Genomic DNA, 22010 nt, shown 5'->3' with positions numbered 1-22010 from the left:
GTGTGAAAGCAGATACATACTTATGTCTGTCTTTAAATACATAAGTAGAAAATTAATGAGTTATAAGATTGCTGTCATGGAGCAGTAGAAGATGTGGATGTCTACCTCGATCAAATAAGCATTCTTCGTAGACCAATGTTCTGTCAATATTTGTGGCCCCACAGTCATCCCTCCAAAGCCTGTTAATTTATGTTCTCTTAGAGGCTTTAATCCTAGGTGTCACTTTGAGTTTCGAACCGTGTAATAGGGGATGGTTCCTACCAGCTTCCTTGCATGGGAGATGCGAAATGAGTATGTGGGGCTCTAAGCCATGAGTGATGCTCTCTATGGTAAAATCAGAAAGGCATAAATCTTCAACCTTCCTTTAAGCAGCTTACTATCCAGTTTGGAAGAGAGAGGCTGAAATATGTGGAAAGAGTTTTGAGAATACCAGGCAGTGAATGCGAAGTGCCGAGTCAGTTAGGCAGTTCAGAAGCAATGAGGAACAAGGGCCAGGGGCTGGAAGAATTGCTTGTGGCAGAGTTGCTGAAGTGGCATGTTGGGACTCAGCAATTGTAATAGCTCTTGGCCGATGTAGAGCAGTAACAGCCTGGGGAGCAACAGAACAGGAATTTTAATTTTCTGAAGAGCTACAATGTGCCAGACCCTGTGGTGGCTGTTTTATACCCAGTCTTAAGACATATAATTGTCATTCTTCTTCATGACCCATCTTTCAGCATAGCGAAATGGCAAGCATTTGTCAAATAAACACAGTCTCTACTTAATTAATATTTGCCCATGTTTCTTCTACTCCTGATGGAAATTTTAGGAAATATGCGAATGTTTAAGGCTTAACATAACTTGACACTAGAAGAATCTGTTAGATAATTGAGCTTATTCTCTATTGATCCACCCACTATATTGTCAGTGATTCTGAATCATAAACCGTTAAGGGATGAAGTATTCCCTGCTATTCACTGAAAGTAAAAGCTGTGCTGGTCACAAAACATAAAAATAAGAGAAATAATTAGGTAACATCACGTTGTCACTTGTTAAATGTTTGTTGAGCAAATTATCCTAGTGCAAAATCAGTGCTCACTTATAAGTGTCATGACTAGTAATTATAAAATAAAATATTTAAAATTTAAAGAGCTTATAAAAATGTCAGAGTAGGAATAAATCTTTGAAATGGGCAATGCTACCACACAGAACACTACAGAACATTAGTGAGAAAATTTACAGATTGTTTAAAATAATGGGAGGATATGCAATGGTGATGATTTCAAGACTCAATATCATAAAGATACCAGTTGTACCAAAATTAGTCTAAAGATTCAGTGCAATCCCAGTAAAGATCCCAGGAGATGTGTGTTTGTGCATACTTGTGTATGTTTGAACACTGACAAGCTTGTCCTAAAAATTAGTAGAAATGCAAAACTAAAACTAGTCAAAAGCCATCATCAAGAAGAACAAACTTGGAGGATTTGTGTTACAGATACCAAGATGTATTATAAAGTTGCAGTAATGAGCAAAGCATGGTGTTAGCTCAGGAATGGACGCATAGGCCGATGGAACAGAAAACAGTGCAGAAACAGGCCTACGCACATATGGCCACTTTACTCACAGCTGACACTGCAGTGCAACAGGGAAATGATGATATTCTCCATAAAGGTGATTGGGTCACATCAACATTAAACTCTAAAAACTGTGCATTAAAATTAATTCTGGATAAATTTAGATCTAATTGTGAAGAAAACAATAAAGCTTCCAAAAGGTAACAAAAGAGAATATTTTTATCACTGTGGTTTTGACAAAGATTTCTTAAACATGAAACAAAAAGCCCTAAGCATAAAAGAAAGACTGCTAAATTTAATTACTGTTTACCAAAAGACATTTATTAAGAGTGTGAAGAGGCAAGCCACTGGACAGGAGAAAATAGTTGCAAACATCTGACAAAGGACTCTTTCTCTTATCTAGCATATATAAAGAACTTTTACAAATCAACAAGAGCAGATCACCCCAAAATGCATAAAACCTTTTTTAAAGTGCTTTAAAAATAAAATTCTGCTTTCATAGCTATCTAGAAAAGGGTTTGCAAAATTTCTTAACTGAAATTACATAAATATCTAAAGAGAAGCTGTGATTGCAGAGAACATTCATCACCTCTTTGAAGGTGTTTGTTGGCAAGAAAATATTAATTCATTAAGGAGATTTTTGGCTTTGTTTTATAAAACGATGTCTAGGGTTTTTGTAAAACTTCAAGAGGAGCTCAGATACTTTAAATAAAACAAAGTATATTCAAGGGGAAAACCCTAATGAGTATTTTTTAACACATCCACACTGGAAAAGAATTGAATGTTTGCTGAGACAACTGAAGTAAAATTACAAAATAAACGTGAACCCAGCCATTATTTCCCCTACTCTTAAATCAAAGCAGTCAATGAACTTCATGGGCAACAGTGAAAACACACTGTTTAAAAATTAATAAAAATTTAGCCCTGGCTGGCATAGCTCAGTGGATTGAGCGTGGGCTGGGAACCAAAGTGTCCCAGGTTCGATTCCCAGCCAGGGTACATTCCTGGGTTGCAGGCCATAACCCCCAGCAACCGCACATTGATGTTTCTCTCTCTCTCTCTCTCTCCCTCCCTTCCCTCTCTAAAAATGAATAAATAAATAAAATCTTTTAAAAAAAATTAATAAAAATTTTAAAATTAGGAAAAACTGTACATATTAACTATAAAAATTTTATAGTTGAGCAGAAAGGGAAAAAAGTGCCCATAACCAGCCATCACTGTGATCAGAACACTGGTAAGACTCTGGTATGTACATTCCTACCTTAAAAAATACACATATGATACACACAGCATAATTGTGTCCACACACATTTCCATATTAAAAGCATAACTTTCAATAAAAGTTTTTGAAGTGAAAAAAATAGAATGCCATACCCAAATAGACAGTAACCATATAAAGAGGTGTTCTACACATTCACGAGGGACATGAAAACTAAGATCAAAATTAGAGAGCATTTACATTCATCAGCCCTGTTTGAAAGGATATGGAACATCTTAACTTCCACACTGTGGATGGATACAAAAGTTTTATCAGTATCTACCAAAGCTAAACATACCTGTTTTCTGTGATTCAACAATTTCACTTCTAAGTGTATGTCCAACAGAAATACAAATATATGCACAAATATATCAGAAGATGTATACATAGATATCCACTGAAGCATTATTATAAAAATCACAAACCTGCAAATGTCTATTAATATGCAAATGTGAAATAATTATTCAAAGAGTACTATACAGTAATGAGAATGAGCTATTATATCTGCAACCACATGGATGAATCTTACAAGCTCAATGCTGAGCAGAGCAGCCAGACACAAAAAAGCACACATCGTGTGATTGTGTTCAGAGAAAGTTCAAAACTAGGCAAAGCTTATTGATTGCAATACAATCCATCACTGTGGTGGTCTCTCACAAGGGCACTGCCTAGTGGCTGTGAAGGGGACAGGAGGGAGGCCCTGCAGTGTTGATAATGACATCCTGTCTAGTCACCTGGGGCTGGGGGTTACTCCTTAGGTCTGTTCACTTGGAAAAATCCCGATGAGCTGTGCATTTTAGTATTTGTCCAATTTTCTCAGTGTATGTCTTTGGTATTCATTTTACCTTGTAAAATTATAATAGGTGAGCTAAATAACATAACTATCAAATGTGGAATGAGAAGGTGGGTAGCAGTGAGCTGAGTTCTCACCTTTTCTGTCAGGTTGTTTTTAGGTGTTGTCTAAAAATGACAAGTCAAACTTTGGAAGTAAAACCATTTTGCCTAAAATATTGGTGATAATCATAATAGGATTAAAATAAATAATTTTAAATAATTGCTTTTGGAGAGTTGGGTGAAGATTTGGGGTTGAACTGTTCATCATGAATTTCTAAGCTATTGCTTATGATTATAAAACTTCTTAAAGAAATTATGAAATTACCAGAAGTGTGTTTCAGTTTTATGAATCTCAAGGGCACACAGATTGTGCCAGGCACCAGGCTGGAGGATAAGGAATCAGGAATGATGAAGACACGATGTGTTCCTTCTAGGAGTTCACAGTTTAGTAATGGAAATAAGTGCTGAGGTAGACAATGTTCTTTCCTTTTCCATTTTAATTTTTCCTTTAATAGCACACATTTTTAAAAGACTGGAACATACACACAAAAATAAAATTAAGTGTAATTGCATCACCAAAAGATAGTCTGTTCAGTTCTTTTATACACATTTGCCCCTATTTTCTGAAACATTTATATCAACTACACATATCATTTTCACCACCAAACAAAATATATTGAGAACAATTTTCCATCTCTTTAAAAGTTCTTTTGTTACGCTTAGTAATGGCTGCCTAATAGTCACCTAATGAGTTAGCCCCAATCGATGGAGCCATCAGCACAACCTCTTAGGTTAGATAAAGCTTCCTAGTGAAGATGATGCATCACTGAGGACACGTCCAGTTGAAATGAGTCATTGTAGCTGTGAAAAGGGTAGAGTGAAACCCTGGACAGTCAAGGTTTTCCTTAGCTCCACTTGTCCTGAGTATGCTGTCCGTACATCATTTGATTGGGCCATGCAGACTATGGTGTTCACAAATTCAGCCTATTTTTAAGATGTCTTTACACTGCCATTTAAATTTATCATTTAGGAAATTGTTCTCACTCTGTTTTCTCTGCCATCTGCCATCCATAACCCAGTGTACTTGGAGCAAGGAGTGGAAAATTCCAGGGCAATGAGTAGGTGGGAGAGAAAAGGAGGGCAGCTAAGATTACTCAGAGCCTGAGCTCTGATCTCCTTTTACAACAGCTGAAAGGAAGTCTCTGTGTAGACTCTAAAGGCACTGCAAACTATCTGGCTGAGCAAATCAGCAACGAGAGCCACGTATAGTTTGCCAACTCCTGATCTAATCTATGGTGTACATACTCAAAGGTTACCAGTTGTTTTACATGGCCTTTATAGCTCTCCTCTTGCCTCCAACTCAATCAGGTTCCCTGCACCACATTGCATTGTCATGTCTCTTTAATGTAGAAAATCAGTTCCTTAGTCTGTCCTTGGCTTCCATGACCTGGACACTTTTGAAGATTACAAGCTAGTTATTTTGTAGTTCGCCTGATGTTTGCTCATAAATAAATCCCGGTTACGCATTTCCGTCAGGGTACCGCAGAACCAACATTGTGTCCTTTTCGATGAGTAATATCGAGATGTTTGTTTTTCTCATGGTTGGTGATGTACCACTTCTCTGCCAGGCTTTCACCTATGTAAAGTTATCTTTCTCTGCTCCATAAAGAATTTGTGAAAGGGGGGAAAATCAGCAATGATGTTATACCTCAGTAGAGAAATACTGCCCCAAATCCAGAGAGGTGGGGAGAGGGGTTGGTGGAGAAAAAGGGAAGAAAAGGGGGAAGGGAAAAGAGAGTGGGGGAGAGAAAGAGAGAGAGAGAGAGAGCACGCGCAAACCAGGCAGTGCTATAGGTGTGAACTTCTGTTTACTTTCTTCTTAGACCCCAATTATTGGCACTCCTGCAAAGACCTGATATTAAGATGAGATTTTACATAAAACTCCTACACAAAGAAAAGGAACCTCCCACAGACTCTGCAGCAGGCCTAGCATGCTACTTTAAGAATTATACACATCAAATATGCCAGGAGTAAAAGAAAAATAATTTCTAAACTGACCTGGATAGAGAAGCTCTTGCGTCAAACTCTCAGAGCAGATGGAGTGATTTGGCCTGACACGTACACACATTCCTTGCCAGTGTGAAAATGATAACCAGGGGCAGAGAGGCAATAATAACTTTGGAAACTGAAAAACTATGAGGCCTTGGGCTTTATTTTCTAGCTACTTAAATTAGAAGTATTTTTCTATGCTGAAATGAGACCTTGAAATTATGGGGACTCAGACATAGACTAGTACTTACCAACAACACTTATGAATGCTACAATTAATCCAGTAATTCATTTTATTGATAGTGTACAATTAAGATGCTAAATGATCCGAACATATTACTTCTCTTACTTTAAGCGCTTTACACACATTATAATTAAGCAAAGCAAAGTTAAAAATCATACACATAATTAAGGAAAGCAGTGTTAAAATAAGTAAAATAAAATTGTTCTCGGCGCTCAGTTCAATCTCCATAAAAGACAATTACATATTTTTATCGATGGCAGGGCTTCTAAACACTGAGCCAGCGAGTGTATTAATGGAGCCTGAAATCAGTGTTTGATTTCTTTGACTTGGAACAGAATCAGTTCTCTTCTTTTTTGAGTGTTTATCATAAATAAAAGTCTCTGCTTCCAAATAAAATATTTAAGCATCAAAACTCTTGTGCTTCCAAAACCATACAGAAGAATGAAACTCTGTTTAAAATTCTCCAAGAACTGTTCAACCATAAATTGTTAAGAAATACATTTTTTTTCTTGGGACATCTTTGGCCTATTGAAAGACATTTCATTTTTGAAAATTTAGGAAGAACATATGTTTACATACATGTGCACATAGCCGGCACTTACTATTTCTTGGATTTCTTTCATCAAGAAGTTATTTCCATCTAAAGCCACTCTTAGTTATACGAGGTTCCTGGAAAACCTTAAATCTGAGTGCTACTGACCAAATTTTACTCTGTTGCTCATGTTAAAAATTCATGATAACTCTTCCAAAATATTGAGGCCTTCCTTATTATTATTGGGTGAGTTTATAAGCATAGTGACCATATTTTCCATAAAGAAATTATGATATTAACCTGATAAAGAATTTCAGTTACAATGTGACATTAAATTAAAATTAGTATGCCAGCAGTTGCTAATTTCTGGTAAATGTATGGAAAGGGGAAGTTGAATTGGTGCTATTCTGCAACATTCAGTAGCTGGGTATAATAACACATTGGAATAACACATTGACACGTTCACACTGATGTGCCCATTTTGATGCTAAGAAACTTTTAACATAGCTCTTCGGACATTGAGATTTGGGCACAGGGATAATTTGATAAATCCTGATAAGAAACACTACTCAATTTTTAGTTTTTGGATTTTTTGCTTGTCTTTATTTTGTTTTGTTTATTTGTGTATTTACTGTAAACTGCTAAAACCAATTATTTTACCTAGCCCCTGACCTTTTTCCCTCATTGCCAACCCCATCCTATGTTGGAGATAAGGGCTGAAATCTGAATATCACTGAGAATTGGTCAGCTCAGAGTTGTAAGTACATCATCTCCCAGTTTCTCAGTCCTAGGGGTCCAAGGCCTTCTTGGGCTTTCTGCCTGGGTCTGCCCAGGCCAGTCCACATTCATCTAGTGATTATTTAATGCAAAACCCTGCCATACCTCCTGTGACTACAAGGTATCTGACCACTGCCCACCGCACACCATTCCTGGAAAGGGAAGCTCATCTGCTCTTTCCTTCTTTTCAGTAGAAAACCCATCCTCTATACCTATTCACCTTCAAATTCTGGGGAACAAAGTCTTCTCTCATTACCCCCTGGGAGTGGTTTCAGGAAGGGGAAGACTCAGTGAGGAAGTGGGGATTCAATACTACCTGACTGAGAAAACACATCCAAACAGGAGTCATAATATACATGTACCATCCAGCTCTTCTCAGGATGCCAGTGATGAGTAAGAAGAATGCTCATTTAATCTGTGACTTCTTTTGTTTCTCAAATGGTGTCAGATTTTCTGACATGTCCCCTAAAGTTAAAGTTGCTGTGGAGCTGGCGTGGTGTGTGTGTGTGTGTGTGGGGGGGGGGTTGCAGCCATATTCACCTCAGCTTCAGTTTGCTCAAGGATACTCAATTACATTTCTAACAACTTTTCCCATGCCTTTAGAAATATGAATGTCATATTTAATAACTTAAAACTAATTTTAAATAATGGCTTTGGGGAAGAGACTAATATTCCCATAAAGGCTAACTGGTTATAATAGACTTATTTTTAAAATGTATTTTTATTACAATAAAAATAACTATAACTTTATGATTAAACTATAACTTTATGGCTAATTTTATACATTATTAAAACTTGCATCATAGCTATTAAACTATATATATAACTATTAAAATAATACAGATGTGAATATAGTATAAAGTAAAAATTGTCATAGCCAGAATGGCAGCTAACAGATTGTGTGGGTCAAAGGGGCCTATTTTGCATATTATTGAGTTTTTTTAATATTTTTACTCTGATTAAGCAATATGGAATCAAAATGACTGCATCAGGATGTACCCTTTGACAAAGGGGCTGCATCAAAATGCTCAGATCGAAAGTGCTGTAGCAATGAGGTCACATAAGCATACTCTGCTTCAATTTAGGATCCATAGACTTTGAATATAGGCTTAAGGGGTAAGCTCTTCCATCATATTTCTCTCCCATCACATGCCCTGTTGTTCTCTTCAGCATTGATGCATGCCTTGGTGTTTGGAAATGTGACAGCAATCATACAGAGGATGTACTCCAGATGGTCCCTCTATCACACGAGAACTAAGGATCTGAAGGATTTCATACGTGTCCATCACCTGCCCCAGCAGCTCAAGCAGAGGATGCTCGAATATTTCCAAACAACCTGGTCAGTCAACAATGGAATAGATTCAAATGAGGTAATGTTTATTTCTCATGTTGACATTTTCAGGCAGAAAGCGCATGTTCTAAGGTAAAAGGCAAGGTGCTCCCGTGTAGGTCTCAGAAGTGAAGAACACACCTGCCAACTTCTTCATGTCTTTATTTTTTAAACCCTCTAGAAACATAATCTATCTTCATCCATTTGCTTTGGCTTGTGTTTCCACTATGCCACTTTGGACTGACCAATGATTTATAATAACTTGCTACTTTTGGTCAATCAGGTGGAATTATTTTCATTCTTTTTAACCTGCTTTGAAAGGAACTTATTCTAATGGTAGTTGAATGGCATAATCTTAGAAAACAGGGTGAGGCAAAAGTGGCTTTACAGTTTGTATGGAAAATAATATAACAATTAAGCAATAATAACATAAGAATAAACCCTGTTTCACATACAGCTGTAAACCTACTCTTATTCCACCCTGTATTAGATTAATCAAGTGAGTATTTGCATTTAAAACCAACAGAGGAAAAAAATGTTTTTCAGCAAAGGTACTAGCTGTGGACTTCCAGAAATACCCTAGACCACGACTGTAAAAAAGTATCATATAAATCGAGCAACCATTCTACCAACCCCCAAACTAAACCAGTAATTAACATGTTTCATGTGATTATTTGGTCTCTCCTGTCTTCTTATAACCCTGACACCAGAAGAAAGACTGGAGGATCCACATTCCATGTATTTTGCCTTGAGCTGAGTCTTTGTGAGAAGCAAGTCACAATGAGCTGTGTGTTTTCATTCTAGTCTTTTATTAATTTATTCTATTTCTCCAGACTTCTTATCAGCTTATTATTCAGTAGCACATAACTGGGGTCACAGTCATTGAAAAATCTCTCCAGGACTAGACATAGAAATATTTCCTCTTCTGTACTCTGATGGGTCAAACAGTGGGAGGAACAGCCCTGTTGTCTTGCAAAATAAATAAATTAGACAAAATGACCCCAACTTGATTTCCTCTTTCATCTTTTTTGACAGCTTCTGAAAGACTTTCCAGATGAGCTGCGTTCTGACATCACTATGCACTTGAACAAGGAAATCTTACAGTTGTCCCTTTTTGCGTGTGCCAGCCGGGGCTGCCTCAGGTCTCTGTCTCTACACATTAAAACCTCTTTCTGTGCCCCAGGGGAGTACCTGCTGCGTCAAGGAGATGCTTTGCAGGCCATCTACTTTGTCTGCTCGGGCTCCATGGAGGTTCTTAAAGACAGCATGGTGCTGGCTATTCTTGGTAAGTCACAGTTGAAAGCTTCATAAAATTTTATTCTGGAGCATAGTTAAAGAGATGAAATGGGGGGAAAACTGCTATAGATTAGGAAAATTGTGGTTGCATATGTAGACTTGGTTTTTTTCTTCACATGGGTTTAATTTGCCAACTATTTTATTATTGTTATTGTTATTATTATTATTGTTATGCCACATATTGAGTTTCCAGTGTGTTAAGTGTTATATCCAATGTATTATGATTGTTGTTAAAAATCCAGCTGTATAACTATTAGTACCATTTTACAAATAAATAGTATCTTAGTATCACATATAGTAATCTCCTTTATCCAAAGGAAGTGTGTTCCAAGACCTCCCGTGAATAACTATAGAAATATATATATTTGTGTTCATATCTTCCACCCACAAATTTAATGCTTTTTCTATCTTAACTAATCACTTGTCATGTACTATAGCCATGACTTCTGCATTTTGAGACATGAGAGCAAAACTAGCACAAATTTCTTTTTTCTCCTTCACAATTTCACAGACAGAAGATTCCTTCCTACCATAGATCTTAGCAACCTCAGCATAATTTTTTTTCCTTCTTTATTAATCAAGAACTTAAACCTTTTCACTTTTTGGCTTGTCCTTGGTATATCCAAATTGCCAGCATCACTACTCTTGCACTCTGTGGTCATTGTTAAGTAAAATAAGGGTGACTTGAACACAAGCACTGTGAAACCACGACCATCGATCTGACCATAGAGACAGCTACTAAGTGACTAACAGGCAGAGAGCATATGTAGTGTGAATGAGTCACGTCCCGGGTGGGACAGAATGGGAGCTCATCATGCTCTTCAAACTGGTGCACAATTTAAAGCTTATGAATGTTCATTCCTCAAATTTTCCATTTAATTTTTTTGGACCAACATTGACCACAGGTAGTTGAAACTGTGGAAAGCAAAATCTTGGAAAAAAGGGTACTACTGAGGTAAGAAGGAGAATACAATTCTTTCTGATTCCTGAAACCAGATTATTAACCCTGATGTATTCTGCTCTTTGGTAACTTAGCTGATCAATTTTAAGAAGCCATTTATACATTGGGTTGTCCAAAAAGTTTGTTTAGGTTTTTTTGGGTAAAATAAAAAACACATTTTTTATTTTAATCAATAACTTTATTGATTTGGATATTTTGGATATGTTCATTATCTCCCATGTGGTATAATGTGAATTTTTCTCAATGTCTCAATTTGATCACTATCAACATCAACTGGTCTACCCAACCATGAAGCATCATCCTGCAAGAAATTTCCAACACAAAACTTCTCAAACCACTTTTGACATGTTCAACCATTCACAGCACCTTCTCCATACCCTGCACAAATCTTTTTTGTGTGTGTTTCCATTGTGTTTTTACCTTTCTTGAAGTAATAAATCATAATATGCCAAAAACATTGTATATTTTCTTTCACCTTCAGCATAAAAATGGCTATACAAAAATTCATCAATTTTGATAATTTTTTAAATGCACGCTGATATCACAACTGTCACAATGCAAACTAATAAAATTGTTTCAATTTAAGTTAAAGACAACTAAGTGGTACTACAGCCATCTTGTGGAAAACACCAAACGAAATTTTTGTCCAACGCAATATTTTCGTGGAGAGTCAACTCAGAGAAGAATATGAAGTTTTATCTGTGCTTGAAATAGCACAAAAATGATTATGCATTAAGAATAAGCTCTCACAAAAAAATCATTATGTTTGGTTTTCTACCTCTAAACCATGCCTGGTATTCTATACAATCATTATAAACTGGCATTCTCTGGATTCTAGCTAGTAAACTTCAAGGCATATTGTATTTTGGAAGAGCAAAGAAAACTGATATTTACTGAATCCCTAATATGAGCTGGGTGTTTTATGTTCACTATCCAATTTAAATCTTGTAAACTTTTAGGTTGGTGGGACTTATCCCCAGTTAAAAATGAAGAGAAGGAAGCTAATGAATAGTGAAATACCCATATGCTTTTTATTGATTCATGTTGACTTGAGTTTACCTCTTAGCACAAAAAAGGTACGGTTTGCCTTTCAAAGTTTTGGCTCAGATTCACCCTCCTTAATAAAACAACATGGATTCGCAAATCAAAGAGTTTATTATCAGCTTGGCCAGTTCATTATCAGCATTAGAGGAAGACTCAGTAGGGGTGCGCTTTTTAAGAGAAAATTTAACACTCCTCCAGCCCACTTCTCAACTTAGAGAAGTTAAAGGCCAGTGATTCTATTATTCTGTGATTCTAAATTAAAAGTGGCCATTATTTCTAAATTTGTATTAAACACTTAACTTTAATCATAAAATCCTTTTCCATGTATTTCCTTAGTAGCACTGTGAGTTTCATAGCCTTTTTATTGGCATAGCCTGCTTTTAGAAGGGCCTATACAAAATAATAATAGTAATAATAACAATAGTAAAAATAATAAAAGGGCCTGTACCGGGGTGGAGCAAAAGTAGGTTTACAGTTGTTCACACAGGAAATAATACCTCATCTATTTTTCCCCATCCTGTACTTATTTTTTCAAAACCTTATGGTTTGACATGCATGTAAGCAAAAATGATACACCATCTTTAAATACTTATGTGGAAATGTTCCATGATTGTGGTAGATATTTAAAGTTGGTAACTAGCAATGATTATAGGACTGGAATATAAAGGCATTGCCCATAACATTAGGGCACAATAGGTACACATTTGATGGCTTCTATGTAATAAGCATCATTCATAATACATAATTCAATTGGATTGTCTTATTTTTATTTTTATTCTTTTAATTTAAATCATTTTTTATTTTTTAATTATAGTTGACATGCAATATTATATTAGTTTCAGGTGTACACCCCAGTAATTAGACATTATATAACTTACTAAGTGATTATCCCAACAGGTCTCGTACCCATCTGACACCATACATAGTTATTAGAACATTGACTATATTCCCTATGCTGCACTTTACATCCTGTGACTATTCCATAACAACCAATCTGTACTTCCTAATCCCTTCACCTTGTTCACCCATCCCTCCAACCCCCTTACCATCTGGCAACTGTCGAAATGTTCTCTGTATCTATGAGTCTGTTTCTGTTCTGCTTTTTCACTTATTTTACTTTTTTTAGGTTCAATTTTTGATAGATATGTATTTATTGACATTTTATTGTTCACATTTTTTAATCATTTTTTTCTTCTACTTATAGCCATAAGATTTAATCCATTGCTTCCTTCTGGCCCCAATTTTCTCCATAAATCACGATTTTTATGATTAACATTTTCACATATTTGCTTCTACCAGGTATCTATCAAAAGTGATTTAAGTGCAAATTGCCACATGACCATTTTAAACACAAGTATTGGGACTAAACCCAAACAAAGATAATAAATTATTAATATTTTCTCTCTGTGGTTAGCATTATTTCAATGGAGAGCAACTATTTCACTTTCCCTATAGCAATATTGTCTTACAGGGGCAATTCAATTAATACTGACTTTGATCAACTTAAGTGCATGGCTTCACACTTGATCTGTAGACAATTAACACATGGTTACTCTGCCAACAAAATGAACTAATATATAATGTTTAGGAAAGAAGTATCACCAAACAGCTGTTAAGCCATAACATTCAACCAACTTCATTGTCCAATCAATACACGAAGGCATTACTTAATCCAAAGCCTGGGAGACAGTTGACACAGAGGCAGGAATTTGTTATGGGACTAGCATTTGTTTGCCTTGTGCACCTTCATTTCATGTCCCATTAATTGTGGTTTCCCACCAATTTCTTCATTGTTGTTTAAAAGGAAACAACAAAGCACCAATAAATGCGCTCTTCACAGATGGCATTAGTCTGCCTAATTATAATTAAACATTAAGTTACCACCCTAACCTGGATGGTTTGCAAATGCATTTCGTCAACCTTTTTTCCCCCAATGAAAGAATAACTGATTAGCAAACATTAATAATACAATTATGAAAAATGTAGACTGTAATAGACCACAGATATCTTTTTCTTCTTTTAGTAATAAAGATACCGAAACCAGAGTAATTAAGAAACAGATCTAGGTCCTAAATCTAGACAGTAAAAAAATCCACAAAACATAAAAATTATTGAGGGTGAGAACTATGCTGTTAATTACCAGTGCCCACTTGCTAGAGCTCAACCTGAGGTCCCACGCATGTGTCAGTACTTCATAAATATTTATTGAATGAATAAACAAACTGAAATTTTTTCTTATAGTGCCAAGTGTGGCAAGATGTTGGTACTGTTTTTATAGCTGTGGTCATTGTGGCTGACAGGGTCATAGTATGGTCCCTCAAGGTTTGAAAGTACAATAACTCTAAAGTTACTCCAGACACCAATTGCTTAACAGAAAGTGTTGATGCTCACCATGGCAAGCTAGTGCATCACGTTAAATCTTCCTCGTATATCCAGAACTTAAAGTTTTGCTGTATTCTGGGAATACAGACTGGTGCAGCTGCATTGGGAAACAGTATGGAGATACCTAAAAAATTTAAAATGGAACTGCCTTTGGACCTAGTGATTCCGCTTCAGGGACTATATCTGAAGGAACCCAAAAGACTAATTCGAAAGAATATATGCACCCTTATATTCATAGCAGCTCTATTTATAATAGCCCAGACCTGGAAACAGCCCAAGTGCCCATCAGTTGATGAGTGGATTAAAAAGCTGTGGTACACTTACACAATGGAATACTCTGCCATAAAAAAAGGAAATCTTACCTTTTGTGACAGCATACGTAAACCTAGAAAGAAATAAGTGAAATAAGCCAGTCAGAGAAAGACAAATACCGTATAATCTCACTTATATGTGGAATCTAATGGACAAAACAAACTGATGAACAAATAGAATCAGAGGCATGAATACATGGAACAGACTGACAGCTGTCAGAGGGGAAAAGGGTTTGGGGGCAGGATGAAAGAAGGTGAAGGGATTAAGCAAAAAATGTATATATAAATATAAATATATATATACACATAAATAAAATAGCCTGTACAGAAGAATAGAGACATATACTATGAAAAATAGAGACATTTATTGAAGAAGATACAAGAAACATTGTACACAGGACTATAATGCCTCAGTCCCCTTCAAATGAGACACCTTGGGACCTGACACAGTTCTCCCAATCGCCATCAGCTGCCTGAATCTCATTCACTTCCTGAATCTCATAGATGGTCTGAAATCCCTTCCCTTTCAAAGGTGATTTTAGTTTTGAGAAAAGCCAGAAGTTGCAAGGTGCCACATCTGGGCTGTAGGGGGTTAAGACCTGGATGATTTGATGTATTGCCAAAAAATTCTGCATGAGACATGATGCATGAGGGGACATGCTCTGGTGACGAAGCTGCCAATCACCAGTTAGCCATAGCTGTGGCCTTCTGAGTCATCTGAATGGTTTCCACGGAGGAAAGTTCAAGCTTAACATAAAATTTGATGCAGATTCGTTGCTGTACTCACTCACTCATTTTGAATGCAATGGCCACACAGTACACATGCTCACTCAATGGCATCTAGTCTATCTGGAAAAAGTCGAGCCATTGTTAATATAAGGAGAATGGCTTGCACAACATTGATGTAACCTAGCAGCCAAGGAGAGTGGACTGGAATGAGCATTCGTGAATAATGATGACTTCATTGCACTAGTCAGTGGGAGTGTTAGCCACTGTTGAATGAGCATGTGTACTGTGTGACCACAAAAAAATAAAAGGGAAGGCCTGGGCATGATGCTATGTGAGGACAAAGCACAAATACAGAAACTCCCAAGTTGTAGCCATGAACTTAATGCCTCTGTCCACTGTGAACTTGGTCACATCACCGCAGCTTTTAACCTAAGTTCTCTGAGAAATGAATGGATTTTCTTTCCTATTTCTCACATGGATGCTGAGTGAATTAGTGGCTGTCTGAAGTAAATCTAAAGCTGTAATCAGCTTTTGTTAGCACTTACATCTATGCTCACCTTCCTGCTGAGTTAAACTGATTCAAATCAGCTCAAAGATTTTAAAGATTCAGATAAATTGTTCAATACATCTAATCAACAAACTCAAGAAAGCAAGCTAGTTCCCAGGCAGGTGGATTCCAGCCTAAGACTGATAGGCTGGGGCATCGCAGGCAAAATACCAAAGGCTGTGCGTGTGTGCGTGCGTGTGTGCGTGCGTGCGTGCATGCGTGTGTGAGAGAGAGAGGAGGGGCAGCGGGAGGCACAGAGAGCTTGAAAAAAGTACTGTGAGGTCCTTTCCCTGAAGCGGCATAAGTGAAGAGCTTGTTTTTGATGAAGAAAATGGAATTTTACACCATCACAGAACACTAGAATTAAGACTTGTGTTTTACATTTTTACGTAGGAGGTTTCATTGCCCATAAGGTTCAATGCTCATCTTGTCTCCCTACTCTGAGAAGAGGGATGGAGGGCTCCTCCTTCCACATCACCTGTCTTATAGTCATGTTTAGAAATCGGTTAAATAACCCATGTTAAAAAGCTGATGGTAATGCTTGTGTTATTTTCCAAAGTGTTGGAATCAAAATCATTAATACAGTTCTTGATAGTCTTACCTCAGAATCACAGAGCCTTTTTACACTCAGAAAATCTGACCTATGGTTATTTCCCTTGAATGGCTAAAACAACTGTGACAAAAATGGCAAACGGTTTGTCTAAAGCCATTTACCGAATCCTGTGAGGAACCTGTCTACAGCCCACCCATGACCTGTATTTCCTAGCTCCAGGTCCCCTAGCTTTTATCCTCCACACCAGTCATCTCACCCAGGAGAAGCTTTGCCCACCAGGGACTCTGTCAATATCTGATGGTATTTTGGGTTGTCACCACTTGGTACGAGGGTGTGAGGTACTGCTAAACATTGTGCCATGCACAGAATATCCCCACAACCAAAAATTATCAGACCCCAAATCTCAACACTACTGAAACTGAGAAATCCTGTACCAGGTGCAGGTTCCACTTCTCTTTTTAGTGTAATCTCAGCCAAATGCTGTTACCAGTTCAGAAGTTGATTTTCCTTAAAGTGACATGTTTCTTTTTTCACTGTTTCAAGGAAAAGGAGACTTAATTGGAGCAAACCTATCAATTAATGACCAAGTGATCAAGACCAATGCGGATGTAAAGGCTTTAACCTACTGTGATCTCCAGTGTATCATCCTCAAAGGACTCTTTGAAGTGCTAGACCTTTACCCAGAATATGCTCACAAATTCGTGGAAGACATTCAGCATGACCTCACGTACAACCTTCGAGAAGGTCATGAGAGTGATGTGAGTAGCACCTCTAATTAATGCTGAGACCTAATAACATGGGGCTGGAGATCATTTACAATAGTCGAGCCTATTGCAGGACCTCATTCTATAAAGTCTCTGAATGTACAAAGTATGACTATTTAGCCACTAGTTGAACAATTAAATAATAAGCTATAAGTCACACCTGAGGCTTGTTATCAACATTCTAGAAAGTATAATGACTTCTCTTTAACTCAGTTTGTTTCTTGTTCATTTTCATGCACTTATAATTAGAATCAATGTCAGTGATATAATATTTAACTAGAGATGTGTGATTCCTCCAGGTAAATTTCCAGACAGAGTATATGGTTCAGCATTTGCTGTGTTTGTAATTGCTCACTGCTCTACTTACATGATCAACATGAATTTTTCCTAAGAGTAATCTTTTTTGTTATCTGGTACTAAAAGTCCATCTTAAAATGATGAAATATGCATAAAAGGATTCAAGTCAAAGATTTTCATACTCAAAGCATAATGAACTTTTTTTGAAATTATATATTTGTGGCACATTTCAGTTTATACAAACAGCTTTCCTATCAAAATATGTACTGTGATTCCCCAGCCTGTGATTAAGTGGATCGTGAACTTGACTTCATTAAATGTGTAAGAGAGATAAATGATTTAATAGCAATGATTGTGGAAAGGCAAGCCAGAGCATGCATAGCATTTTCTAACAGCAAAAACAGCCTTGTTCTGCTGACTTGAACTTCATCCCAGATATTTGCAATGCTCAATTGCTTTCCTAAGGGCTTAAGAAGCTATTGTTTTGACTAACCAATATTGTGCAGACATTTTATGAGTCGTCAATATTCTCCACTTTGAAAGGTAGAGAAAAATTCCAAATTTTGTATATTACTTCATCTGGGTTGAGGATATCCAGCGACAGTCAATACATCAATGGCATCCCTATTTATTAGCATGACTAGTTATTGGGAACCTATTTGTACTAAGCAGTCAGCCTGCATAGAACATCTCATTTAGGGCTTAAAATGACTTTTTAAGGTGTCAATCAATTTTTATGGAACAGAAAGCTGATGCAGAATGGTTAATAACTTGTATGTGACCACAGGAATTTGTAGGTGGCAGGGACAGTGTATGAGACAGGTATGTGTCATTTTAAAACCTGTATACTTTCTACTAGTTATGTTGTCTCTTCTTCTTCTTGAAGACACTTTTGATGCCCTCATTCAATAGATCAAATTTTCAAACTACAGGTACCTTTTGGGCTCTCCATTACAGCCTAATGTGAAAGCTATTTTTGAAGAGTGGAGGTGAGTTAGGGGATAGAAACAACCAAAAGTGGAAATGGGAGAAGAGAGCAATAGCCAACACTCCTCAGCACGGACAAATGGAACACATTGGATCTCAGCCCCTACTTTCTTTTTATGTGATTATTTTGGGAGGACTCTTATCTTTGATCAAATTTTGTATCCCTTTTTTTTCTATTTGCTGAAACATTGATTATAGTAATTTTAAAACTTTAATATCTGAATTGCTTATGGGACTGCCTGCATTTCTTGTTACTTCTTTTGTTTTTTTTTTAATCATTTGGTACCTTTCTATTTGGCAGTTGTTATCATTTTGTTTAAGTGTACTTGTGGCTTGTGAAAGAATGTTTATATTGTTTCCCCCCAAACAGGTTACAGTTTTCTTTTGGCAGGCAGATAGTGTACCAGCAAATCCCTTTCATTTTGCCCATAGTTCCTCTTAGGCTTCGTTAGCCTGATCTAGTCTTTTCCAGGATTTCAGCTAAAAACCTTGGATGTTTCACAAGGCCCCTCCCTGGCTCTGCTATTAAGCTTCCCAGTTGCTGTCTTCTCCTGAGTTTCTTGGAGACTACCCTGTGCATGCTCCAGTTAGGAGCTGGCTCACGCCTCATTGATGCACTTACTCCTCCTTTGGGATTTTACTCCTCAGATCCCACATGCTTTGGCATGCCTGAGCTTCATCCTCTCTTCTCCGTCACTGAGATTGCTCCTTCCTAGTTTACTTGATTCAACTTCACAATGAAATAGCAAATTCCCTCAAAAATATACCTGGATAAATATGGTGTTCACATTCATGTGCTTGTTTACATGAGGGCTCACAGCCCTTCAAGTCTAACCTAGTTGTTTGTTCTCTAATGCTTTCCAACAGTTATTTTAGGTGTTTCATCCAGCTTTGTACTTATCTTCTCTTGAAGAGTTAGTTCAATATAGTTACTTCAATACAGCTGGAACCAAAAGTTTAGCTTTGTTTTAGAGGGCTTCCTATGAGCTACATTTTTAAAGGCAATGCAACTGAAGCTTATCTCTGAAACCTTTATTGTTTTGTATTTCCTAATCTTTAATTACTTGAAACTTCTATGCACATATATATATATGTAAGATCCTGGGATGTAGTGCCTTCTAAAAGCTAGATAACTTTGGGCTATCCCTCCCCATAGTTCCAAGCCCTGCGGGAAAAGCCTCATACTCTAAGCATGCTATCACTTTTAGGGGCGAGAATAACCTGATGGTAACCTGCAGGTGTGGACTCCTGCTCTCTGTCTGCAACTCTGAGCTGGTGTCAGACCCATGTGGGGCCCAGTTCTTCACCTGAATTTTCATGTACCCACACACAAAAATATGCAGTCGCATGGGGTTTTGGTGGGTCAAAGCCTTTGTTGAAGTTTGGTCAGTGGGTACTAGAAGGGAGAACATTTGCATAATAGAAATGCAAGTAATATAAATGTAACTTTTTATATATCCTTATTCTTAAAAATCTTGAGGCCACTCTGGCACCTCACTTAGCCCTTCATTACTGCCTTTTTCTCTCTCCTCCCTCTCTTCTATGCTTTCCCTTTATCCCCAAATTCCCCATTATTTCTGGTACATATTAGCATAACTATCTCTTTGGTTGACTGTGTCTAATTGTGCCTTCCAGATGTTACCTTTTACCCCAAGTAGGTTGTAAACTATCAGATGACATAGAGAGTTACCAGAACACTGGGTAAAGAGAAGACTGTTAGTCGACCCATTTTGAAATAAGTACCAGAAGCTTTGTAAAAGATAGTCCAAACTCAAATATGCCTGTAGCAGTAAGATATGACTCCTACAACTGTGAGAAATTACATAACCACAGAATGACAGCTCATCCAATTCTCATAGGAAAAATAAAATGCATAAACTATTTTCTAAGTTTGTAGAAAGACTAGCTAGCACTGTTTTGACTTCATGTTAATTATGTATTTTATGCCCCCAGTGTATTTTCTATATTTGCCCTTACTTATGTCTCCTGAATGGTCCTTAAAAGATAGATTAATTTAACTATTTCTCTCTATGCAATTTATGAGACATATGTTTCACTGCTTTTCATGGTAAACCCTATAAAATGTATTTTAACACAAAATCATCTGTTCTTGGTTGTGAAATTTGGTCTGTTGTATCATAAGAATTTTTAAATCTGTGATAAGCAAACAAAGTGATTAAAGTGTCTCTAAAATGTTTTTAGAAATTAATAATGCTAATGCACTGAAGCTCAGATACTGATATGGCTACATATAAACATCATATGTGCTTTGCAATACCATAGATACTGACTTGGTGGTGTGTTTTGGGTTGTGGAGCAATGAATGGCAATGTTTGTTGTAAAAAGATGATACATTTTTCAGTTTCACCTTACTGTGAGGGGTTTCTCAATGATGAAGCCCATTATATTTTAAGCATGATGACTTTCTCATTTTTTCCTCAATTTTTCATTATTGTCATATAATCTGATCAGCATAAGAAAATAAAGTCTCCTCTTTCAGTCTCCCCACCTCTTTAGTATAGGGAGGAATATTTCTTCAGTCCTGAGGATGAGTGACCTCTAGGTGAAAGTCTTTGAACTCCCATCTCCAAATACAGCACAAGAGGTTACACCAAAGTTCAGAGAAGGTCCCTGAAGCCCCTGAGGAAGTCCTTGAGGACCACCCACTTCCATCAGCTTTCCTTCGCTTTGACATATTGATGATATTCAAGTATCAATAGTTTATGGTACTGGCCCCAAAGCAAATCAAAGCCTCAACATTTATCATATTTCAGTGCCCCCCACACACCAACAGCATACACTCTCTCTCTATACCAAACACCCTGCTTAAAGTGCAGTTAAAAAATTCAGTGCATCAGAGTCTTGACCCTCAAGTGAAACAAATACAGACATAAACATAATTAATTGCCAAAGCGTCAAAGTGGTTGCATGCATTAGTTAAGACATATATATATATAAATAAATGTAATCAAACACAAAAGTTCTATACTAATGGAAGAGTCAGCTTGCCCTCACCAGCCCATGGGAATTGCGTGCATGTGTCTATGTGTGTGTGTTTACGTGTAGTAGGTGCTCAAACATATCTCTCTGACCATGACAAGCAAGATGTGATATAATGGTTCTCCCTGCCTGTATTCCAAAAATATAAATTAGATCATGTCATTCTATTGCTTAAAATATTTCAGTGAGTTCTCATGGACTGTTAAAATTCAGACTTCTTACCACAACTTTCAAGATCGTATGCATCCACCCCATGCCTGCCCTTCACACTCATCTGATGCCATCCTGTGTCCAGCATTATACTCCCTAATGGTCCCACTCTCCCTTCCTTAGGTGTGCCAGGCTTTTGCCCACTCTGCTATTCTTCCTTCCTACGAAGCTACTCCTCTGTCCTCATCTCTCCCAGTTAACCTTTGTCACATCTCCTTATTTATCTTTTTCATAGCATTTAGCAATATCTGAAATTATTTTAATATGTATACTTTCTTGTTCATGGCCACCTTCTCCTACCAGAATGTCTATGTTATAAAGGCTTTGTTTTGCCCTATTTTATATCCTCTTT

At 37.1% G+C, this 22010-nt stretch overlaps 1 protein-coding gene across 1 annotated transcript in view; it reads left to right on the top strand.

The window, feature by feature from the left end:
• KCNH8 (potassium voltage-gated channel subfamily H member 8) overlaps positions 1 to 22010 on the top strand; it is a 278568-nt gene that overhangs the window by 215989 nt on the left and 40569 nt on the right. The window contains exons 9-11 of the mRNA XM_045857209.1: positions 8418 to 8617; positions 9613 to 9862; positions 16944 to 17158. Coding sequence (XP_045713165.1) covers positions 8418 to 8617; positions 9613 to 9862; positions 16944 to 17158 — 665 coding nt within the window. The remainder of the gene's footprint in view (positions 1 to 8417; positions 8618 to 9612; positions 9863 to 16943; positions 17159 to 22010) is intronic.

This window comes from Phyllostomus hastatus, unplaced genomic scaffold, assembly GCF_019186645.2.
Source record: "Phyllostomus hastatus isolate PE091 unplaced genomic scaffold, TTU_PhHast_1.1 phas_scaffold_129, whole genome shotgun sequence".
In the NCBI taxonomy this organism is placed as follows: domain Eukaryota; kingdom Metazoa; phylum Chordata; class Mammalia; order Chiroptera; family Phyllostomidae; genus Phyllostomus; species Phyllostomus hastatus.
This window is presented reverse-complemented; position numbering and strand designations above follow the sequence as displayed.